This window comes from Ostrea edulis, chromosome 4, assembly GCF_947568905.1.
Source record: "Ostrea edulis chromosome 4, xbOstEdul1.1, whole genome shotgun sequence".
In the NCBI taxonomy this organism is placed as follows: Eukaryota; Metazoa; Mollusca; class Bivalvia; order Ostreida; family Ostreidae; genus Ostrea; species Ostrea edulis.
Window position 1 is genome coordinate 15,816,485 of NC_079167.1, and position 21,339 is coordinate 15,837,823.

The window sequence follows — 21,339 nt, forward strand, 5'->3', positions numbered from 1 at the left end:
GAGAATGAACCACCACTGCATGTAAACAGTATAGAGAATGAACCACCACCGTATGTAAACAGTATAGAGAACGAACCACGACTGCATGTAAACAGTATAGAGAATGAATCACCACTGTATGTAAACAGTATAGAGAATGTACATCCACCGTATGTAACAGTATAGAGAATGAACCACCACCGTATGTAAACAATATAGAGAATGAACCACCACCGCATGTAAACTGTATAGAGAACGAATCACCACCGTATGTAAACAGTATAGAGAATGAACCACCACCGCATGTAAATAGTATAGAAAATGAACATCCACCGTATGTAAACAGTATAGAGAATGAATCACCACCGCATGTAAACAGTATATAGAATGAATCACCACCGCATGTAAACAGTATAGAGAATGAATCACCACCGTATGTAAACAGTATAGAGAACGAATCACCACCGTATGTAAACAGTATAGAGAATGAATCACCACCGTATGTAAACAGTATATAGAATGAATCACCACCGTATGTAAACAGTATAGAGAATGAATCACCACCGTATGTAAACAGTATAGAGAACGAATCACCACCGTATGTAAACAGTATAGAGAATGAATCACCACCGCATGTAAACAGTATATAGAATGAATCACCACCGCATGTAAACAGTATAGAGAATGAATCACCACCGTATGTAAACAGTATAGAGAATGAATCACCACCGTATGTAAACAGTATAGACAACGAATCACCACCGCATGTAAACAGTATAGAGAATGAATCACCACTGCATGTAAACAGTATAGAGAATGAATCACCACCGTTTGTAAACAGTATAGAGAATGAACCACCACCGCATGTAAACAGTATAGAGAATGAACCACCACCGTATGTAAACAGTATAGAGAATGAACCACCACCGTATGTAAACAGTATAGAAAATGAACCACCACCTTATGTAAATAGTATAGAAAATGAACCACCACCTTATGTAAATAGTATAGAGAATGAACCACCACTGTATGTAAACAATATAGAGAATGAATCACCACCGTAAGTAAACAGTATAGAGAATGAACCACCACTGTATGTCAACAATTCGATTTTGATAAGATTGTTGTATGGTAAATAGCATAGAGGATTAATCAGCACTGTGGGCTAAACAACAATGACCATATTAATATTGATTGTACATGTATTTGGGACCAATAAGAACCAAATGAAAATCTACAGTAAAGTGTTTTAGGATCAACTTGGAAATCAACTACTAACAAACAACTTGAATTTTCAACAAGATTATTACAAGGTGTACGCGGTATCGACAGTCAAAGAATCAAATAAAATATTCTGTAAGTATTGTATAGCAATGCATGTCCCCAGTCAATTCGTCTGCACAAAGTCCCAAAAATTACTCAAGTGTAACGAAACTTCAACTTGATCAGTAAACTCTATATTAAAATTTCAGCTTCCTAAATCAAAGCATGATGGAAAAGGTCCGGAAAACTAAGTTGTGACAGACAGACGGAATGCAAACTACATGTCGGCTCCACTGGGAGAGGACTAAAGAAAAACATCACTTTATGATAAAAAGTTTCGTGGATGATCATGCTGGTGTCACTGAATTGAAAGTCATTTATTTTTTGTCATTTATTTTTATGTCCCTTCGAAAATTCCTTACTCGTTTGAAACGTCATCTGCTGCAGGAGAGGTGCAACATATTTTGAAAAAAGGCCAAATGCCCTAGGCCATCTAGCACTTTTCGAGGGTTACCTATCGTGCTAAAGTGACGTCTACCGTGACATGAAACCTTAATTGTTAAGGCTAATACGACAGACTCTCGACTTTACCTTTAACGAAATAACAGACGCTTATATATGCCTAGTTAAACGACTCTAGTCTGTCGTGACTTGGATTCGAACCCCAAGACTTACTGACCACGAAAACAGATCATCTCTTTAAAAAGCGATGAGTAAATCTATAATGAAATAAGACGGTAAAGAATATTACCGGTACAGTTAAAGTTATTACAAGAATTATTTGAAAAACGTGCACCAGTTCCCCATTGCAAAACATGTTGGGGTAATAGTGATTACAATTATCAAACAAATGAAAGGACGCCAGACCACTTTATTGTAAGGGGTACTGAGGGTGGGGGTAAATCAAATTTTAAAAAATCTGAAGTTATATATGCTCAATAAAACTGGTTCTAATTTCACGCAATTTTTAATTCACGATTTTTGTGCACATTCTGTATAAATGTTCTGGTTAAGTTATATTCACTGCACTTAGCCCACGGTGAAGAGAGCGAAAATATTTGATATGGTCCTGGAACACCGTCGAACTTTTGTTCGGTACAAAGAGGAATAACTCTAGCGGCAATTCAATTCATCATGTATGTTTTGTAGTAGTATTACTCAAAATTTCCACACGTGCAAATCCACGTGGAGGCTGACCGGATTCGCCACCTGTAATGATTTACAGACACGGACATTCCATCCTCACCTTAACTCTCCCTAATTTTAAGGATACCGTCCCTAATGAAGGAACAATTACTCTTGCATTCATTGTTTTAAGTTAATTTTCACAAAATAATTTGTCACTATGCCTTTCATTTTCCCATCTTTTAAAAATGTCAAAATATGTTGTTCTTGACATTTTCTTGCATCAGTGGAGCATAGCATAGAAACTAGATAAATGTCCCACAAGATGACTCAAGACCTAAATTTAAAAATTAATTGGTTTAAAACACTGATTTAGTTTACTACTTCTGGGTAATTATTCTCTCATGAATCTAGAATAAAGGAAATTTATATATTTTTCAGCTTTAAAAAAATCATGCTTCTCGATAAAAACCATTCATTCCCGATATACTAAGTTGCAACCACTAGTAAATAAGGCAACACGTTATGTAGAATTGGCAACGACACGCAGCACCTTTAATGTATTGATATAAATAACACACAGGGTGTTTCATAATATATGTTACGTTTTAAATCTATAATTGAACAAACGCAGGAAATAGATAAATAAAAAAGTTTATATCATATAACTATATGTATTCATTAGATTCATCGTAAATAATGCTGAACCTAACTTTCAGATTTAAGAGGACACCATTTGAGCTGAAAATTTTCAAATGTTATTTTTTTCATTTCTAATGTTTAGAATCATTAACTAAGGTATTTCTAATGGTCAGCAAAAATTTGAATGTCAGTTGTCGAGGTACATGGGAGATACAGAGCTCATAATTCTTTGTTGTGTAAACAACACCCGTGCCATGTTTTTATTTACATAGGTTAAATATACTAAAAACGTTTCGTTTAAAACATTTTTTCAATTTAAAAGTTAATTCTGAACACAATTAAATAGTCTCTAGTGTTTGGCACACCTCGTTTTGTTTTAAACATGTTATTTTCTATTAAGCAATCTATATGTAAACAAACAAGAGACCCATGGGCCACATCGCTCACCTGAGTCACCTTGGCCCATATCTGAAGACTTTCCATATATATTTGCATGTAAAACCTTAGTCCCTATTATGGCCCAAACTACCCTTTGCAAACTTGAATCTACACTATGTCAGAAAGCTTTCATGTAAATGTCAACTTCTTTGGCCCAATGGTTCTTGAGAAGAAGATTTTTAAAGCTTTTTCCTATATTTTTATGTAAAAGTTTGAACCCCCCCCCCACTTGTGGCCCCATCCTACCCCCCGGGGGCCATGATTTGAACAAACTTGAATCTGCACTATGTCAGAAAGTTTTCTTGTAAATATCAGCTTTTCTGACTCAGTGGTTCTTGAGAAGGTTTTTCCTATATATTTGTATGTAAAACTTTGATCCCCTATTGTGGCCCCATCCAACCCCTGGAGCCCATGATTTGAACAAACTAGAATCTGCATTATGTCAGGAAGCTTTCATGTAAATCTCAGCTTTTCCGGCTTAGTGGTTCTCCAGAAGAAGATTTTTAAAGTTTTTCCCTATATATTTGTATGTAAAACTTTGATCCCCCCTTTGTATGTAAAACTTTGATCCCCCTTGTGGCCCCGGGCATCCAACCCTCGGAGCCCATGATTTGAACAAACTTGAATCTGCATTATGTCAGGAAGCTTTCATGTAAATCTCAGCTTTTCTGGCTTAGTGGTTCTTGAGAAGATTTTTAAAGTTTTTCCCTGTATATTTGTATGTAAAACTTTGATCCCCCCTTGTGGCCCCATCCTACCCCCGGGGGCCATGATTTGAACAAACTTGAATCTGCACTATGTCAGAAAGTTTTCATGTAAAAATCAGCTTTTCTGGCTTAGTGGTTCTTGAGAAGATTTTTAAAGATTTTTCCTATATATTTGTATGTAAAACTTTGATCCCCCCTTGTGGGCCCATCCTACCCCCGGGGGCCATGATTTGAACAAACTTGAATCTGCACTATGTCAGAAAGTTTTCATGTAAAAATCAGCTTTTCTGGCTCAGTGGTTCTTGAGAAGAAGATTTTTCCTATATATTTGTATGTAAAACTTTGATCCCCTATTGTGGCCCCTCCAACCCCAGGGGCCCATGATTTGAACAAACTTGAATCTGCATTATGTCAGGAAGCTTTCATGTAAATCTCAGCTTTTCTGGCTTAGTGGTTCTTTAGAAGATTTTTAAAGTTTTTCCCTATATATTTGTATGTAAAACTTTGATCCCCCCTTGTGGCCCATCCTACCATCGGGGGCCATGATTTAAAGAAACTTGAATCTGCAATATGTCAGGAAGCTTTCAGGCAAATTTCAGCTCTTCTGGCCCAGTGGTTCTTGAGAAGATTTTTAAATAACCCCACCCTATTTTTGCGATTATCTCCCCTTTGAAAGGGACATGGCCCTTCATTTGAACAAACTTGAAAGCCCTTCACCCAAGGATGCTTTTGGCCATGTTTGGTTGAAATTGGTCCAGTGGTTCTGGAGAAGTCGAAAATGTGAAAAGTTTAACAGACAGACGGACGGACAGACAGACGGACAGACAACGGACAAAAAGCGATCAGAAAAGCTCACTTGAACCTTCGGTTCATGTGAGCTAAAAACATGGCACGGGCCTTGTTTACATAACAAAGAATTGCGAGTGCTGTATTTCACTTGTAACTCAAGAACTGGTATTCAAAATTTGGTTGACCATTAGAAATACTTTAGGTAAGCATTATAAACAATAGAAGTGGAAAAATAAAATTTGAAAATTTTCCAGCTCAAATCGTGTCCATGCCCCTTTACTGAATGTTTTGAGGTATATAATGGAAAAATTTTAGGAATTTTTTTTATATCAAATTTTTGATACGACGATGCAAGGATACAGTGGCATAAGGCCTCAACCGTGCGCAGATTTTTCTGCGCCGCAAATCACGTTTCTAAAGATGGGTCTGTAGCTCTCTGGTTTGTCCAAACATTTCCCCAGAGAGCTACAGACGTGCAGCTACGTACGTAAGTCTGAATTTATGACACTTCAACTACCGCTGGTGACGTCTCGATCTGAGCGCAAAAATCTCAAATGAGACAGAGATCCGTAAGACTTATAGGACAGAGATACTTTTTAATAAGAACCTACATGTACAAGACTTCATAGAAATCTATGGGATGGAGATCCTTAATAGGAACCTATGGAACAGATATCCTTAACAAGAACCTACGGGACAGAAATCCTTAATAAGAACCTATGAAACAGAGATCCTTAATAAGAACCTACAAAACGGAGATCCTTAATAAGAACCTATGAAATAGAGATCCTTAATAAGAACCTATGAAACAAAGATCCTTAATAAGAACCTATGAAATAGAGATCCTTAATAAGAACCTATGAAATAGAGATCCTTAATAAGAACCTATGAAACAAAGATCCTTAATAAGAACCTACAAAACGGAGATCTTTAATAAGAACCTATGAAATAGAGATCCTTAATAAGAACCTATGGGATGGAGTTCCTTAATAAGAACCTATGGGATGGAGATCCTTAATAAGAACCTATGAAATAAAGATCCTTAATAAGAACCTATGGGATGGAGATCCTTAAATGGAACAAATGAAGAATTAACAATAATGTATTGAACAATCATGTTTACTTGTAATAAAACATATCACATCCTCTCCATTACACCTACATTTAGATCACAAAGTTAGGCTACATATATTACACCATCCCCAAAAATCACAGTCTTAAGTGACAGTAATACTCTTTGAAAATAAATACATAAATACTACAGTTCATATCTCCTACCAAAATGGAAAATTTTACAAAGGCAGCATACAACTTCTTGTATTAAAGACAACTGTGTCATGGCATTTTCTACATGTGTTGCCCGCTTTAATTTTGTGTTAAACTTGAATCTTTTCACTAAGATTCAGTGTTGCCAAATCGGCAAGTGTAACATTCTTTCAACAAAATCGTAAACACATTCAATTGCAAATTTTCAAATAAAATTTTGTTCCTTCGCTTTTTGATGCTCTGTCTGAAGTAATTCACATTGACATTGAATACCACTACAGTAAAACTCGAATATAGCGAACACGGATATAGCGAAATTACGGCTATAGCGAAGTGAAAATGATTCCCCCGGCAAATTCTTTATATATTCTATATAAAAATTTGCGTCTATAACGAACACGGATATGGCGAATTTACGGATATAACGAAGTAAATTCCTATTCCCCCTGAATTAAAAATGAACATAAAAATAACCTTTTATAACGAATTTATTTTTTTTCATTTTAAACTCTTTCTGATTTTTAACAATCGTTTTCCATTGACATAAAGGATCCACACTTATTACAAAAGTTCTGTTTGTATTTTCAAAAAAGGTTGTTAACGCAAAACAATACTTACACATACGTTTAAGAAATATATTGTCGGTATTGTTTAATATTCTCCTTAATTAAATTTGGTGTTTGATTGCATTTATTTTATCGTACACTCCTTTATTTGTGTAAAGCAACAAGTAAATGACAATTGCAATAAACTGTGCATGTATGTATTGCGCAAAATTTTGTTGAAATTTCTCTCTCGACATGTTCTTGCATGACTTAATAATCCATCAAGATAAATTATCATATATAAATCAATGTGTATATTTCTTGTATAAAAATATTTCTTCTCGAAAATATATAGGCTTCATTTCTTTTAAAGACGATACAAACGCAAGTATATCGATTGCTGCTTTCTTATATAACTGGTATACATGTAGAACAAATCAGTTTTATAACGAATTTGTTGTATTTGAATTATGAATTCGCTATAAACGTATAGCGAATTACGCTTATAGCGAATTTTTATAGATGGTCCCCAGAAATTCGCTATATCAGAGTTTTACTGTATTTTCAACCTCAAAGTTTTCATATTTTTCCTACCTACCTACCTACCCATAAGACAAAATGGTGGGTTACAATGGGGAAGAAAGAAATATCTTAATCTACACCCCGAGTACTTCTCATATGAACCCAGTGCTGTACATATAATATTAAGGAAGTTTCAGAAACTTTAATCACAGTCAAGTTAAAAATAAGAATTTTTACAGCTGAACTAGACAAGAGATTATACATGTCATCCCCTGTATGGAGTCTACAACCTTGCTTGCATACACTCCCACCTACATCCTTCAAAAAAATCTATCATGAAATTTTGTCCCCTTCATTTTCAGTGACAGAATGGGGTTCCATTCATCTTTCATAATTTTGTAAGTTCTCTTTACAAAAAATCACAAACCAAATTATTTTCACACTGAATACTCCAGAAAGTCACTGAAATCAAAGAAAAAAATGCACCATTATGGCTCATTCTATTGAAACATAAGTTCAAACAAAGGATTGATTAAAAAAAAATGATACATTCATACATATCTGGTCATATTCTGTCAAGTCCACAAGTGCCTTAATTTACACATATTTTTTATATATAGATAGAGCTTTCTCTTATGATCACAATATGAATGCTACAATACACAACGTTATTCTTCAATATCTTGGTTGGAGATGATGAGTATTTGTGTGCATATAAATAACTTTTACAGAACGTCTACATTGGTACAATGCGACATTAGAATATCATAATTCATGAAACCTTGTCTGCAGCTGACAAGCAAAAATAATTCTTTCCCTTTGAGATATACAAAATGTTATCACAATTCAGTTTCATTCATTTTATTTTTGGTATAATTCATCCTCTTTATTCTTACGAACTGCTTGACAATACTGCAGACATTAGGTCTCTTCTTATTTTGATTTCATGCATCTACGCTATATAGTATCTTGCACATAATCAATATGAACTCACATATAAGGATACAAATTTTAACATCACGTAAATAATGTATAACAATAATTCTACTTACTGGTAAAATATATGAGGTATATTTTCACCCTTAGACTGACCGTCTTAAACTTGTCATGCTTATTAGCATTTTGGATCTTATGAATTACAACCCAACTGAAACAAGCATGAATATTGTAATGTGGATTTAAAGGATTATATCTTTATACATGCAGATTTTCCAACCAAACTATCGAGGAGATAAGAGTTTTTACACAAACAGTCACATCTAACTGGCAAGAAATTGAGAGAGAAGACAATCAGTTTGTGTTTCAAGAAACAAGTATCACAAATATACAATAAAAATAGAAATCTATATCTTGGGCATCTGCACATCTGACTGAAAGCCACGGCATTTTTCAGTGCTGTCAACGCATTGATAAGGGAGATAACTCAAATGTAATTTGAATATTATACATGTAGTTAAAGAGAATAGATGTAAATTATTTTTTTTAGACTTTGAAAATAAAAATTTGCAAAATAGTTCCATGAATGATAAGAATAAGTTGATATAACATTTTTTTTTAACTTCCTACAAAATAGTAACATGTGCAACTTTTAAAAAGCTACAGTTGAGTAAAAATGAATATGAAAAAAACGAACGGTCTACTGAATTAAAGAACTTTGAAAATTTTGTCCCAAGAATCAAAAGATTAAATTTGTCAATTGTTATTGAAAACCCTCCATATATTTTTTTTTATCAGTTTATAACATCAAAAAATCACCTGTTCATGATATTGATACTCTCTTAGTTCTTGATAATGAACACCCTCTCACAAAAATATTATTTATTCAACAGACCCATTATAGTACGTCTCTTCCCATACATTCATTTCACTTTCAGAAGGTAACTTTTTCATACACCAAATCCAGTATCTAAGTAGAATTTGCATGCTCTTTTCAAACATTATTAAAATATTAAAAACCAATCTCCGAAAAAATTTATGAAACTATTGTCATCTAGCCCTCCTCATCTTCTAAATGCATGCACTACTCTAAAATCCTTTTATAGTGTTGTTGCAAGAATACCCTTTTTGGCTATCATTTTTTAAAAGAAAATGTGAAATTCTAGTTTGTTCTTTTTACCAAACTCTTTACATTTTGTGATGAGAAACAAACAATCTTTTATATGTTGGGCATCAAAACTAAAACATTGCTTTGCACTACTTGAAATTTAAAAAAAATAATTTCAAACATGGTTTTGAAAATAATTAATCTGCATATATTGTTTCATATTAGATGAAATATACAGTTGTGTATATATACATGTACATGCATGGATCCAGAATATCTTCAAAGAGAGGTCCACCCTAGGTAATTTTTTAAAATGATCCAATTCTCATGTTTTTTTTAAAAAAAAACCTTTTCAAAATTACATCAAAATATTCACACACCCTCCTCCTGGATCCACACCTGACATATGCATAGTTCCATGCAGTAAAAATATGCATGTAGCAATACTCATGACAGTAATTTATATTGCAAAAATACAGTAATTGCAGAAAGTCAATAGTATCTATAAGGCAGTACAGTTATGAAAGCATGGCATTACAGATCTGACATTCCAGCCTGGGCTCTACTGACTTCCTATATCAAGCATTAAGATGGACAACATATAACAGGTACCAGTAGTTAAGGTATTGGCATATGTTAATTCATGCTTTTGGAGTCTATACTTCACTATGCTCCAGATTTATACTGGATCTCTCAATACTGTTTTAAGCTAACAAGCCAGGTTTCATCACCTCTGTGAGTTTGAGTTTGGAATGGTTTGAGTTCGATGGCTGGTGCGCACTTGTCGTTGTTTGGCAAGAAAAGACTGTCCTTGGGTGTTTAGACGTTCTTCAGCTGCTTGACGATTCAACTGCATGCCCTATACAAACAAAATGTTTATCTTAGTCTTCTATACTAAAAATATTATACTAGGTCAATACCTACAATATTATACTAGGTCAATACCTACAATATTATACTAGGTCAATATCTACAATATTATACTAGATCAATACCTACAATATTATACTAGATCAATAACTACAATATTATACTAGGTCAATACCTACAATATTATACTAGGTCAATACCTACAATATTATACTAGGTCAATACCTACAATATTATACGAGGCTGATACTCACAACATTTAATATACTAGGTTGATATATACTTACAATATTTTACCAGACTGATACCAGGTCAATATTTTTGACATCATACCAGGTTAATACTTAAATTATACCAGATTAATACTTATAATATCGTACCAGGTTAATACTTACAATATTATCTAAGGCTGATACATGTAATATGTATTTATGATATCATAGCAGGTCAATACTTACAATATTATACCAGGCTGATACAATGTACTTTTCTTCCTGATCTCGTATACTCTTTGACTTTTCATTCTCTTTCTACAATGGTCATTAACAAATATCCATGTATATTTAAAAAAAAAACCCTGAGAAATAACTTAACTGAGAAATAAAATTTTATTACTTTGATAATATCATACATAAAGGTGGATTCTTATCTTCATTCAGACAGATTAGAAGTTCTCTCTGAATGTCCCTGCGGATTAGAAGTTCTGTCTGAATGTCACTGGGGATTACAAGTTCTGTCTGAATGTCACTGGGGATTACAAGTTCTGTCTGAATGTCACTGCGGATTAGAAGTTCTGTCTGAGTGTCACTGGGGATTACAAGTTCTGTCTGAATGTCACTGGGGATTACAAGTTCTGTCTGAATGTCACTGGGGATTACAAGTTCTGTCTGAATGTCACTGGGGATTACAAGTTCTGTCTGAATGTCACTGGGGATTACAAGTTCTGTCTGAATGTCACTGGGGATTACAAGTTCTGTCTGAATGTCACTGGGATTACAAGTTCTGTCTGAATGTCACTGGGGATTACAAGTTCTGTCTGAATGTCACTGGGGATTACAAGTTCTGTCTGAGTGTCACTGGGGATTACAAGTTCTGTCTGAGTGTCACTGGGGATTACAAGTTCTGTCTGAATGTCACTGGGGATTACAAGTTCTGTCTGAATGTCACTGGGGATTACAAGTTCTGTCTGAATGTCACTGGGGATTACAAGTTCTGTCTGAGTGTCACTGGGGATTACAAGTTCTGTCTGAATGTCACTGGGGATTACAAGTTCTGTCTGAATGTCACTGGGGATTACAAGTTCTGTCTGAATGTCACTGGGGATTACAAGTTCTGTCTGAGTGTCACTGGGGATTACAAGTTCTGTCTGAGTGTCACTGGGGATTACAAGTTCTGTCTGAATGTCACTGGGGATTACAAGTTCTGTCTGAGTGTCACTGGGGATTACAAGTTCTGTCTGAATGTCACTGGGGATTACAAGTTCTGTCTGAATGTCACTGGGGATTACAAGTTCTGTCTGAATGTCACTGGGGATTACAAGTTCTGTCTGAATGTCACTGGGGATTACAAGTTCTGTCTGAATGTCACTGGGGATTACAAGTTCTGTCTGAATGTCACTGGGGATTACAAGTTCTGTCTGAATGTCACTGGGGATTACAAGTTCTGTCTGAATGTCACTGGGGCATGTCTTTTCTTCAGTAATGAAGCACTGGGGTCATGAAGCTATATTGCTCTTCCTTGCTTACACTTGTAACATTTAACACTAAGATAGGGTCTGGATAACTTGTATTATAAGGGAGTATATCTGACAGTAGTAATATTTAACACTAAGATAGGGCCTGGATAACTTGTATTATTATCCTTCAGAATAATATAGTCAATTTCATTGGTCGAAGGCTGGACCCGTGGAGGAAGACAATTCGTGATGTCTCCCTCACGCACAGGGTGACAACTGTGTTGTCTCCCTTTAGAAGATAACTTCCAGTGGCACAAGCGAAAAAGCTCTATCAAAAATAATTGAAAATATGCGGGATCGTTAATTATAAACTTCAGCGTCAACATTAACGGTCACAAATAACAATCGAGAAGAAATATATTTCCATTCTAATGCAATTTTGCATTTCTCTTGATGTTTACATTTTTGTCTTGAAATACGTTACGAAATATTTACGTTTGACGTTATGTTTTTGTGTCATTTTACTATGACGTCACAATTGAAAGCTTTCTCTCGTTTAACTTTCTCAAACCTCAATGTTTTGCTTTCGTTAACATATATATCTAATAAATGTACATGACATTGAGTGTAAAACAAAATAATGTATATCATTGAGGGTAACATTGATTTAACCCCTCGTAAACTATTGAAAAGTTATCAGAATTTTCTGCAGAGAAAGTTATTATGAATCTGTTGACATTTTAAATAAAAAAAGATACATGGTACAAGTCCATAAATGTGTGATAGTTTTTTTTAACTTTCAGATTCTTCGGTATAATAAAACTATTATGGACTGTTTAGCAGGGAGACATCACAAATTATCAGGTCTGAGTAGGGTTATCACCCTCGGGCACATAGGCGCCCTCGGGTGATAACCCTACTAAGACCTGATAATTTGTGATGTCTCCCTGCTAAACAGTCCATAATTATATATTATAAGGGAGTATATCTGACAGTAGTAATATTTAACACTAAGATAGGGCCTAGATAACTTGTATTATAAGGGAGTATATCTGACAAGTTGTAACATTTAACACTAAGATAGGGTCTGGATAACTTGTATTATAAGGGAGTATATCTGACAGTAGTAATATCTAACACTAAGATAGGGTCTGGATAACTTGTATTATAAGGGAGTATATCTGACAAGTTGTAACATTTAACACTAAGATAGGGCCTAGACAACTTGTATTATAAGGGAGTATATCTGACAGTAGTAATATTTAACACTAAGATAGGGTCTGGATAACTTGAATCATAAGGGAGTATATTTTCAGTAGAATCAACATCAGTAAAATATCACTTTATTCCCTCATTTGAAAAATAAATATAAAGTACTGATTTTGGTTTCCAGTGAATAAAATCACAGCAAAAACATAATTTACATGCTATTGGAATAAGTTCATGACAAAAATAAGAGAGTAGAGCAAGTTTGCATGATACTTTTTAATACCTTACTACCAACCCTATTCTTTTTTTTGGGAAAAATTGAGAAAATAATTTTCCCTTTGTTACATGATCCAATACCCCTACTTTATTTTATGTCATTATGCACCTCATCACACCAGAGCTATCAAACGAAAATCACACCAGAGCTATCAAACGAAAATCTAAACAGCAGAAGTATGACAGAAATAATGACCATTGTGCATACATCTAACTCATCAGAGGAAATGCGGTCTACCTTATATCATTTTGAATTTGTAGGTGTTTTTTTTGTTAGTGCTGCTTTCCAAAATGAAGAAATGTGTTCCTACAATTATTCTATAGTTGTATATCACATCACCACACAACCAATAGATATGAGAAGAATCCATACTTAAATACATGTACAGTATTCAAATGAAAACACTGAGATATCATGCCCCACTCAAGAAGTCATGCATATCTTAAAATGAAATACAATTTATAGTCTGTTAGATTGTTCAGGTAGAGGATAGAGAGAAGTCAGTCTTGTCAACGTATAATTAACAGAGAGTTGTACACATATTTTCTATTACGAAAAAAAAAAATCTTATTTCTAAACCATACCTACAAATTTTATGGTATAATATATATAATATTTCACATATACATAATACACATAGTAATTTTTTTGATTAAAACAAAAGAGAAGTATAACAGATTAATTTTGTCATCATTTTCAGTTATAAGATCAGGGTTTTTTTTTTATATCTATAAATACTATAAAATTTTGTTTAATAGCTGTTACTGTACAAAATGTCTCCATACAACATTACAGGTCCTCATAATACCATGAATTAAATGTCTCCATACAATATTACTGGTCCTCATAATACCATGAATTAAATGTCTCCATACAATATTACTGGTCCTCATAATACCATGAATTAAATGTCTCCATACAATATTACTGGTCCTCATAATACCATGAATTAAATGTTTCCATACAATATTACTGGTCCTCATAATACCATGAATTAAATGTTTCCATACAATATTACAGGTCCTCATAATACCATGAATTAAATGTCTCCACACAATATTACTGGTCCTCATAATACCATGAATTAAATGTTTCCATACAATATTACAGGTCCTCATAATACCATGAATTAAATGTCTCCATACAATATTACTGGTCCTCATAATACCATGAATTAAATGTTTCCATACAATATTACTGGTCCTCATAATACCATGAATTAATTGTCTCCATACAATATTACTGGTCCTCATAATACCATGAATTAAATGTTTCCATACAGTATTACTGGTCCTCATAATACCATGAATTAAATGTCTCCATACAATATTACTGGTCCTCATAATACCATGAATTAAATGTCTCCATACAATATTACTGGTCCTCATTATACCATGAATTAGATGTCTTCTGCCGGTATTTTTGAAAATTAAGTATCTAATACATTGCACATTATGCATACCCAATGTGATGTTTTAATAAACTGCTAAATTTGGTTAATATCAATTTGAGATTTTTTTTTTTTTTTTTACCTCAATTTGAGCTATGTATTTCTCCTTCTCATGCAGCTGGTTTTTCAGGGCTTGAACCTCAGCTGATGTGCTGCTGTTTTGTTTAGGGTCAATAGCTTTAAACACCTAAGACGATTACAATGATGAAAATTAGGACAGACAGATTCAAAGCACAATATCAAGTTTATACACATGCTAGAGTCAGAAACATAGGCATATCACAAACATGTCAACACAATAATTAATGAAGAAAATCAAATTACAACATGCACTGAAATGTTGGTTATGGAATACAGAGTGGAGATGATTTGAATATTTGACTGCTCTAGCTTTATCTAAACAGACATGTTTTACATTGTTCATTTTGTCTAAACATAAGAAATGGCTTACTGCTCTTTCTTGAGCTTTCTCGAAACAAAGAAATATTTCACCACTCTAAATTGTCTAGAAAAGACATGTTTTACCACTGTAACTTGTGTAAACAAAGAAATAATTTACCACTTCAGCTTGTCTAAACACAAAATTGATGACCACTTTAGTTTTATTTAAAAAGTAATGTTTAAACTTCTCAAGTTTTGAATATCCTACTGCTTGTAGCATTATCTAAACAAAGAAATTGTTGACAGCTTTAGCGTAGATATAGAAATGGCTTACACCTTATCTTGTCTAAAAAGAGAAATGTCTAGCTGCTCTAGTCATGTCTAAACAGAAAAATATCTTCCTGCTCTAGCCTTGTCTACACAGAGAAAATTCTTACTGATCTACATTTATCTACACAGAGAAACGTATTACTGATCTAGACTTGTATAAACTGAGAAACATTTTACTGATCTAGACTTGTATAAACAGAGAAACATCTTACTGATCTAGACTTGTATAAACAGAGAAACGTTTTACTGATCTAGACTTGTATAAACAGAGAAACGTCTTACTGATCTAGACTTGAATAAACAGAGAAACGTTTTACTGATCTAGACTTGTATAAACAGAGAAACATCTTACTGATCTAGACTTGTATAAACTGAGAAACATCTTACTGATCTAGACTTGTATAAACAGAGAAATGTCTTACCGCTCTAGCCTTGTCTAAGTATTTGCTGTATCGTGCCTCCATCAGCTTCATCTCATTGTCCTTCTTGTTTAACAAGTCCTGTAACTGCTGCACGGTCTGAGACTGGGCAGTGTATTTCTTCTCCAGCTCCTCCTGTAGCTCTTTGGTTTTAGACAAGGCACTGTCTTTTTCCTGAGTCCTTTGAATCTGCTCATTTAACTTCCTCTTGACCTCCACCACCTCCTCACTAGTCACTGTGTTCTGATTTTCATGAATATCCTCTACCTGAGCCTCCAATTCCATTATTCTTTGATTTGAAATTCTGTAAGGCAGAAAACATTTCCTGATACAAAAAATGCTAAAATGGACAGTGTTTCAGATATCATTACTGGACACATTAGGAATATGAAAATAACAGGTATTCATAATATTTTTTTTTCTCCAATACAGAAAAATTTTGATAAACAAATGGGTACCTTGATTAATTTAATAAATTGATGTTTTGCAAATTTTCCTAGATACTTGACAACTTTATGTCATTTCCTTTTTTCTGAGAATGAAAGCTCTAAATTACCCATAACTAATTTCATTCCTTTTGTGGACAACCCTCCACTAACCTAAGTTCCGTTTCCAGCTCATTCTTGCGACTATTGGCATCATCCAACATGGACTGCAACACCTGGGAGCCTTCCTCCTCCGAACCTGACCCCTTAAGCCTCAACATTTTGTTCTCATGCTCCAACCTCAGTATCTTTTCTCTACAATGAAAAGCAGAACTTCTTCCTTACTTTTTTATTTTAAAATCTGATCTTCTTCATCTTTAAGGACATGAAATCCATCATCAAATTATAACAACCGCTCTGAACCTAAAAGTACATTTGTATTTATTAAACACTATAAAATGAATACATATACATAAATAAAACACTACAAGTGTACAGTTATGATCTTCAGATGAAAACCAATATTCAAACATCTGTTATTGTACATTCATTATAATTTGGCCAGAAAATCTAGAAATGTTCTAACAGGACTAATACCCCCCCCCCCCCTCCCCTATATTGGATGGTGGGAAATAGTGAATTATTGAGATACACTCTGGACACTTAACAACATAAATTCTTCTTCCTCAATATGGAAAAAATATCCATAACTTCCTTGAATATTAAAAAATCTCAATAAAAATAGCACGTGCACAACTTCATTATTCATACAAGATATACACAAAGTTTTAATCAAATCTGTTCAGTGGTATTTAAGATATCCTCTAGACAAATTATGTTGACAAGATGATTCAAGTTTACATCCCTATGGGGAGGGGGCGTTTATAAATAACCCCAACAAAAACCACCTGCTCAGTGTCAATATGCTAGAATGTAAAACCACAAGTATTATCACGAGTGATAAGTAATCAAAAACTCTACAAATACAGGGAAGGCCACACATACTTGATTTCTGGGGGGAGGGACAACATCTCCACTCTGGGTGTCTGTGTGAGGTCTGATGGCTCTCCACTTTCCACACTCTGAAGCTGAGAACACTTCAGTTCCTCATTCATCTCCTTCAGAGAATCCCGTTCTGTTGCAATTCTCTACAAAAAAATTTATTTGTAACAAATCTGTATTCAATTGCTGTTATATATCTATTGTTTACTGTACATGCAGCCATATTTTCACTGCTGAACAGCTTGATTCCACTGTTTTTACTGTAGATCAGTCATGAAATCAAACGGCAGTAAATGTTGTCTAGCCATAACATTTTCATAGAATCAACAAAAAACGATAAATCTAAAACTACAGAAACCATGTAAATAACAGGCATGGAATTTCAAACTGTACCATGTATAGAGTAATTTAGTGATACAAGGTAATTGTTTAAACATGCTTTTCTGCTAAGAGCTTCTGCAAATTTCTGTTGTTTCATTTTTACAAGTATAAAAATAAGAACAAAAGTTAGATGAACTAGTGTATATAGCTTTGAGTGGGTTTATGTACAGTGTGACAAAGTTTCACCTCTTTTTCCCTTTGTAGTGCCACCAGTTTCTCCTGGGCCCTCTTGCACTCAAAGTCAGCTTTGTCTGCTCGTTTTGTTTCCTCCGACATTTTGCTCTGGAGTTCATGAACCTGCCTCTTGTACATCTCTAGCTGCTGTTTTACTGTGCTGGATTTCCGTAGTTCCTGACGGGATAGTTTTCATTCAGTTTTTATAAAGTATATACATTGTATTACAACAGAACTGAAGTGCATGCAAAACAATGATCAGGTAGATATCTAGCCAGTGTGAAATTAAGATTCACGTGTACAGATATATATAATCTTATACATCACACTGAAGCAATTCTCTGCCTACATGTATCTCTTCCCAATGCTCTACCCATCTCTTCCCAATACTGTACCTACCTCTTCCCAATACTCTACCTATCTCTTCCCAATACTGTACCTACCTCTTCCCAATACTGTACCTACCTATTCCTAATTCTCTGCCTATCTCTTCCTAATTCTCTACCTACCTCTTCCCAATTCTCTGCCTATCTCTTCCTAATTCTCTACCTATCTCTTACTAATTCTCTGCCTACCTCTTCCCAATTCTCTACCTATCTCTTCCCAATCCTTTGCATACCTCTTCCATGTCTAGATGATCCTGCATATACTTGGTATTTTTTTCTTCCAGAAGTTTGACCTGACCCCTTAAATCACTCAGCTCCTCTGAAAACAATTACATGTATAAATGTCACAAAGTAAACATTTTCATTTTTTTTTTGAAATGGTAAAAGTGTACCTCTGGCTTGATGTACCTACAATACTGATAGAATGCATTCATATAACCAACATCCACTCTAAATGTGGGGCATATAGAGTAATTAGTTCAACTTGGCTGGGTGATTAGTTAAAACAAAAATCCAATTTGGCCAGCCATCTGAAACTCTGATTAAGGTAGATTGTTCCATAAATTTTTACTTGGTCAGTTTAAATGCATCCTCTATGCAGGTCTGGTCAGTAAACTTTACCCCAGACACTTAATACAAAAATATGGGTTACATTCAGCTTCCTCATTAAGACTGAATCTGATTGATAGTATGAATCCCTCACACACATTCTACGAAATATATGTACTATCTTTACATTCTCACTCCCTCAGAAAATACACGACAAACAGCTATCTGAGTGTGATATTTATTTTGGTCCTTAACTACATCATCTGTACAGGGCCAAAAGACCTGCTCTAAAAACTTTAAATGCAAGAAGCAAAGAGCGATATCTACTGTGTACCATTTAATCTTCTTCATTGTGGGAAACTAATAAGTGTAAACACTTACCTATCTTCTTCTTGTAAGAATCGATCATCCCCTCATATTTTGTCTACAAAAGATAAATCAAAATGACAAAATTATAAACACTTTGACAGAAGCATGACAAAAAGAACAAAACTTTTCTAAAGCACAGTTATATTTATAATCTACATGTCTTTGATCTAAGTTCAAAACAAAAAAGGAGACGATATTCAAATTACACTTTGTGAGAGGATATTGTAAACTAGAAATTTACCACTTGTTCTGAGGTGTGTCTGAGTACATCCACCTCGTCCTTCAGTGTTCGGGCATCGTTCACCTCTTTTGTTAACTCCGCATTCTGTCAAAATTACTTTACGATGTACTACAATCAGTCTTTCACACTTTTCATCAATATCAAACAATTGGTTTAAAAATCGTAAGTGCAAAGATGTAAATTTTACACCATACATGTATAATAGATTATCAAATAATATATATATGAACTTTAATATTGATTTCAAGTATAAATGTTGATAAAAATCAAATGGTGAAAGAACGAAGAAATAATATTTGTAATTAAACCTTTTGCTTTAAATCTGTACATTCTTTGGACAGGACATCAAATTTAATTCTTATGTCATCTTTGGCTGTGGAAAAAAGTTGACGCACTCAAGTAAATGTGTTTATTGGTCAAATATGCAAAATGCACAGAATTTTATTCTTAACACTGAAGAACTTCGGACATTTTGCTATGTACATTTTAATGCACCGAGTTGATTTTGTCTGTAATATACAATATATAAACATGTTTCTATTTCATCAATTGTCTAACATTTTTTCTTCCATCAATTTTCCAGAGATGAATTATAAATAAGTAAAAGTCTCAATATAGTATTGAATCCATGTAATTTCCTCCGATATTGTGAAACATTAGGAGGCCTGACTTACAGGTCTCCAGTTTGAAGTTTTCTTCCTGTAAGGCATCCACTTGCTGCTGAAGTTGTAGAAATCTTTTTCCAGCAGGGGTGCTGAAACCAGTGCACATGAAATTCAAGGAATACCATTTGACAACTTGTCAAAAAAATTATGCAAACATGAAATTTTTGGATGATTTTGAATATTAGTTTTTTTCATTTTTTTTTTTACCTTGAATCATCGAAGTTTTCTGACTGGTTGATGCGTTCTTGTAGTCTATCATTCTCTGCTGCATACACTTGCTTTTCCTCTAGAAGTGCTGCCACCTGCAAATAAGATGTTTCATATAAAATGTATCAGCCTGCTGCTAGCAGTCAAGTCAGAATGGAATTGTACTAGCAGGACTTTTCCCTCCCAGGAACACATGCAAATGGGGACTCAGGAAATGTTTTTAAAAAAATTACATACCACAGAAATACACATTCTTAAACATGTTCTATCTTTTATATACCCTTTACTCCAAGTTTGTGAATCAATCTACTAAACTTGTAACATATTTTCATTACTCATGATAAATCTGTAAAGTAAAATCCTGTGACCATAGCCTTTTTACATAAGCAACTGTGTATCTATTAAGTATTAACTTATTCAATTCCAACTTTACATAGTCATGAACTAGGCAAATTTTTTATATAATCTTCTCTGTTACCTTGAAAACACTATCAGTATATTTCATAATGGTCCAGGAACATGCAAAGGAAAAGGAACTGAGGCACCATGAATAATTCCCAAACATATCAAATTCAAGAGCTTTTCTGACAGTCTCGTTTAATTAAATTCTTGCAGATCAATTCTTGTATATACACTATAGCAATTGATTACTAATATGGTCAAGTGACATTTAAATGGACCTTGTACATCAGCTTGGACTGATCAGTGGTAATCTAATGATGTAGAGGTCTCCCAAATTCAATTCTTAATCTAGTAAAAAAAATTGGGAATCACACTCCCTATTAATTACAACAATAATTATCAACTTATCAACATACATATATTCAACAAGATATATTTTAAAATCTTTTTCTTTATGCTAACAAGGACTTTTTTTTTGCATAGTGTATTTAACTGTATTGACTTGGCATTACTAATACAATGCAAATACAATGCATATCTAAGCATCCGTGGTATGACTTATCATCAGCTATCAAAGCATCCGTGGTATGACTTATCATCAGCTATC

General features: G+C 34.0%; 2 protein-coding genes across 3 annotated transcripts in view; one reads left to right on the top strand and one right to left on the bottom strand.

Annotated features, from left to right (window-relative positions):
* Positions 1-1,043, top strand: part of LOC125668879 (uncharacterized) — a 2,485-nt gene extending 1,442 nt beyond the window's left edge. Inside the window, exons 3-4 of the mRNA XM_056161308.1 lie at positions 1-149; positions 689-1,043. The exon at positions 1-149 is cut by the window's left edge and continues 268 nt beyond it. Coding sequence (XP_056017283.1) covers positions 1-149; positions 689-1,043 — 504 coding nt within the window. The remainder of the gene's footprint in view (positions 150-688) is intronic.
* A 5,003-nt stretch (positions 1,044-6,046) lies between these two features.
* LOC125668798 (protein Hook homolog 3-like) overlaps positions 6,047-21,339 on the bottom strand; it is a 29,599-nt gene continuing 14,306 nt past the window's right edge. Inside the window, exons 9-22 of one of the 2 annotated variants that reach the window (XM_056162068.1) lie at positions 20,331-20,425; positions 20,133-20,212; positions 19,767-19,831; positions 19,459-19,542; positions 19,230-19,272; positions 18,533-18,618; positions 17,926-18,090; positions 17,362-17,504; positions 16,531-16,671; positions 15,935-16,235; positions 14,884-14,988; positions 10,649-10,720; positions 10,052-10,179; positions 6,047-7,738 (exon numbers count right to left, since the gene is read on the bottom strand). In XM_056162068.1, coding sequence (XP_056018043.1) covers positions 7,714-7,738; positions 10,052-10,179; positions 10,649-10,720; positions 14,884-14,988; positions 15,935-16,235; positions 16,531-16,671; positions 17,362-17,504; positions 17,926-18,090; positions 18,533-18,618; positions 19,230-19,272; positions 19,459-19,542; positions 19,767-19,831; positions 20,133-20,212; positions 20,331-20,425 — 1,533 coding nt within the window. In that variant the 3' untranslated portion in view covers positions 6,047-7,713. The remainder of the gene's footprint in view (positions 7,739-10,051; positions 10,180-10,648; positions 10,721-14,883; positions 14,989-15,934; positions 16,236-16,530; positions 16,672-17,361; positions 17,505-17,925; positions 18,091-18,532; positions 18,619-19,229; positions 19,273-19,458; positions 19,543-19,766; positions 19,832-20,132; positions 20,213-20,330; positions 20,426-21,339) is intronic. The other variant, XM_048903218.2, reaches the window with a different exon arrangement.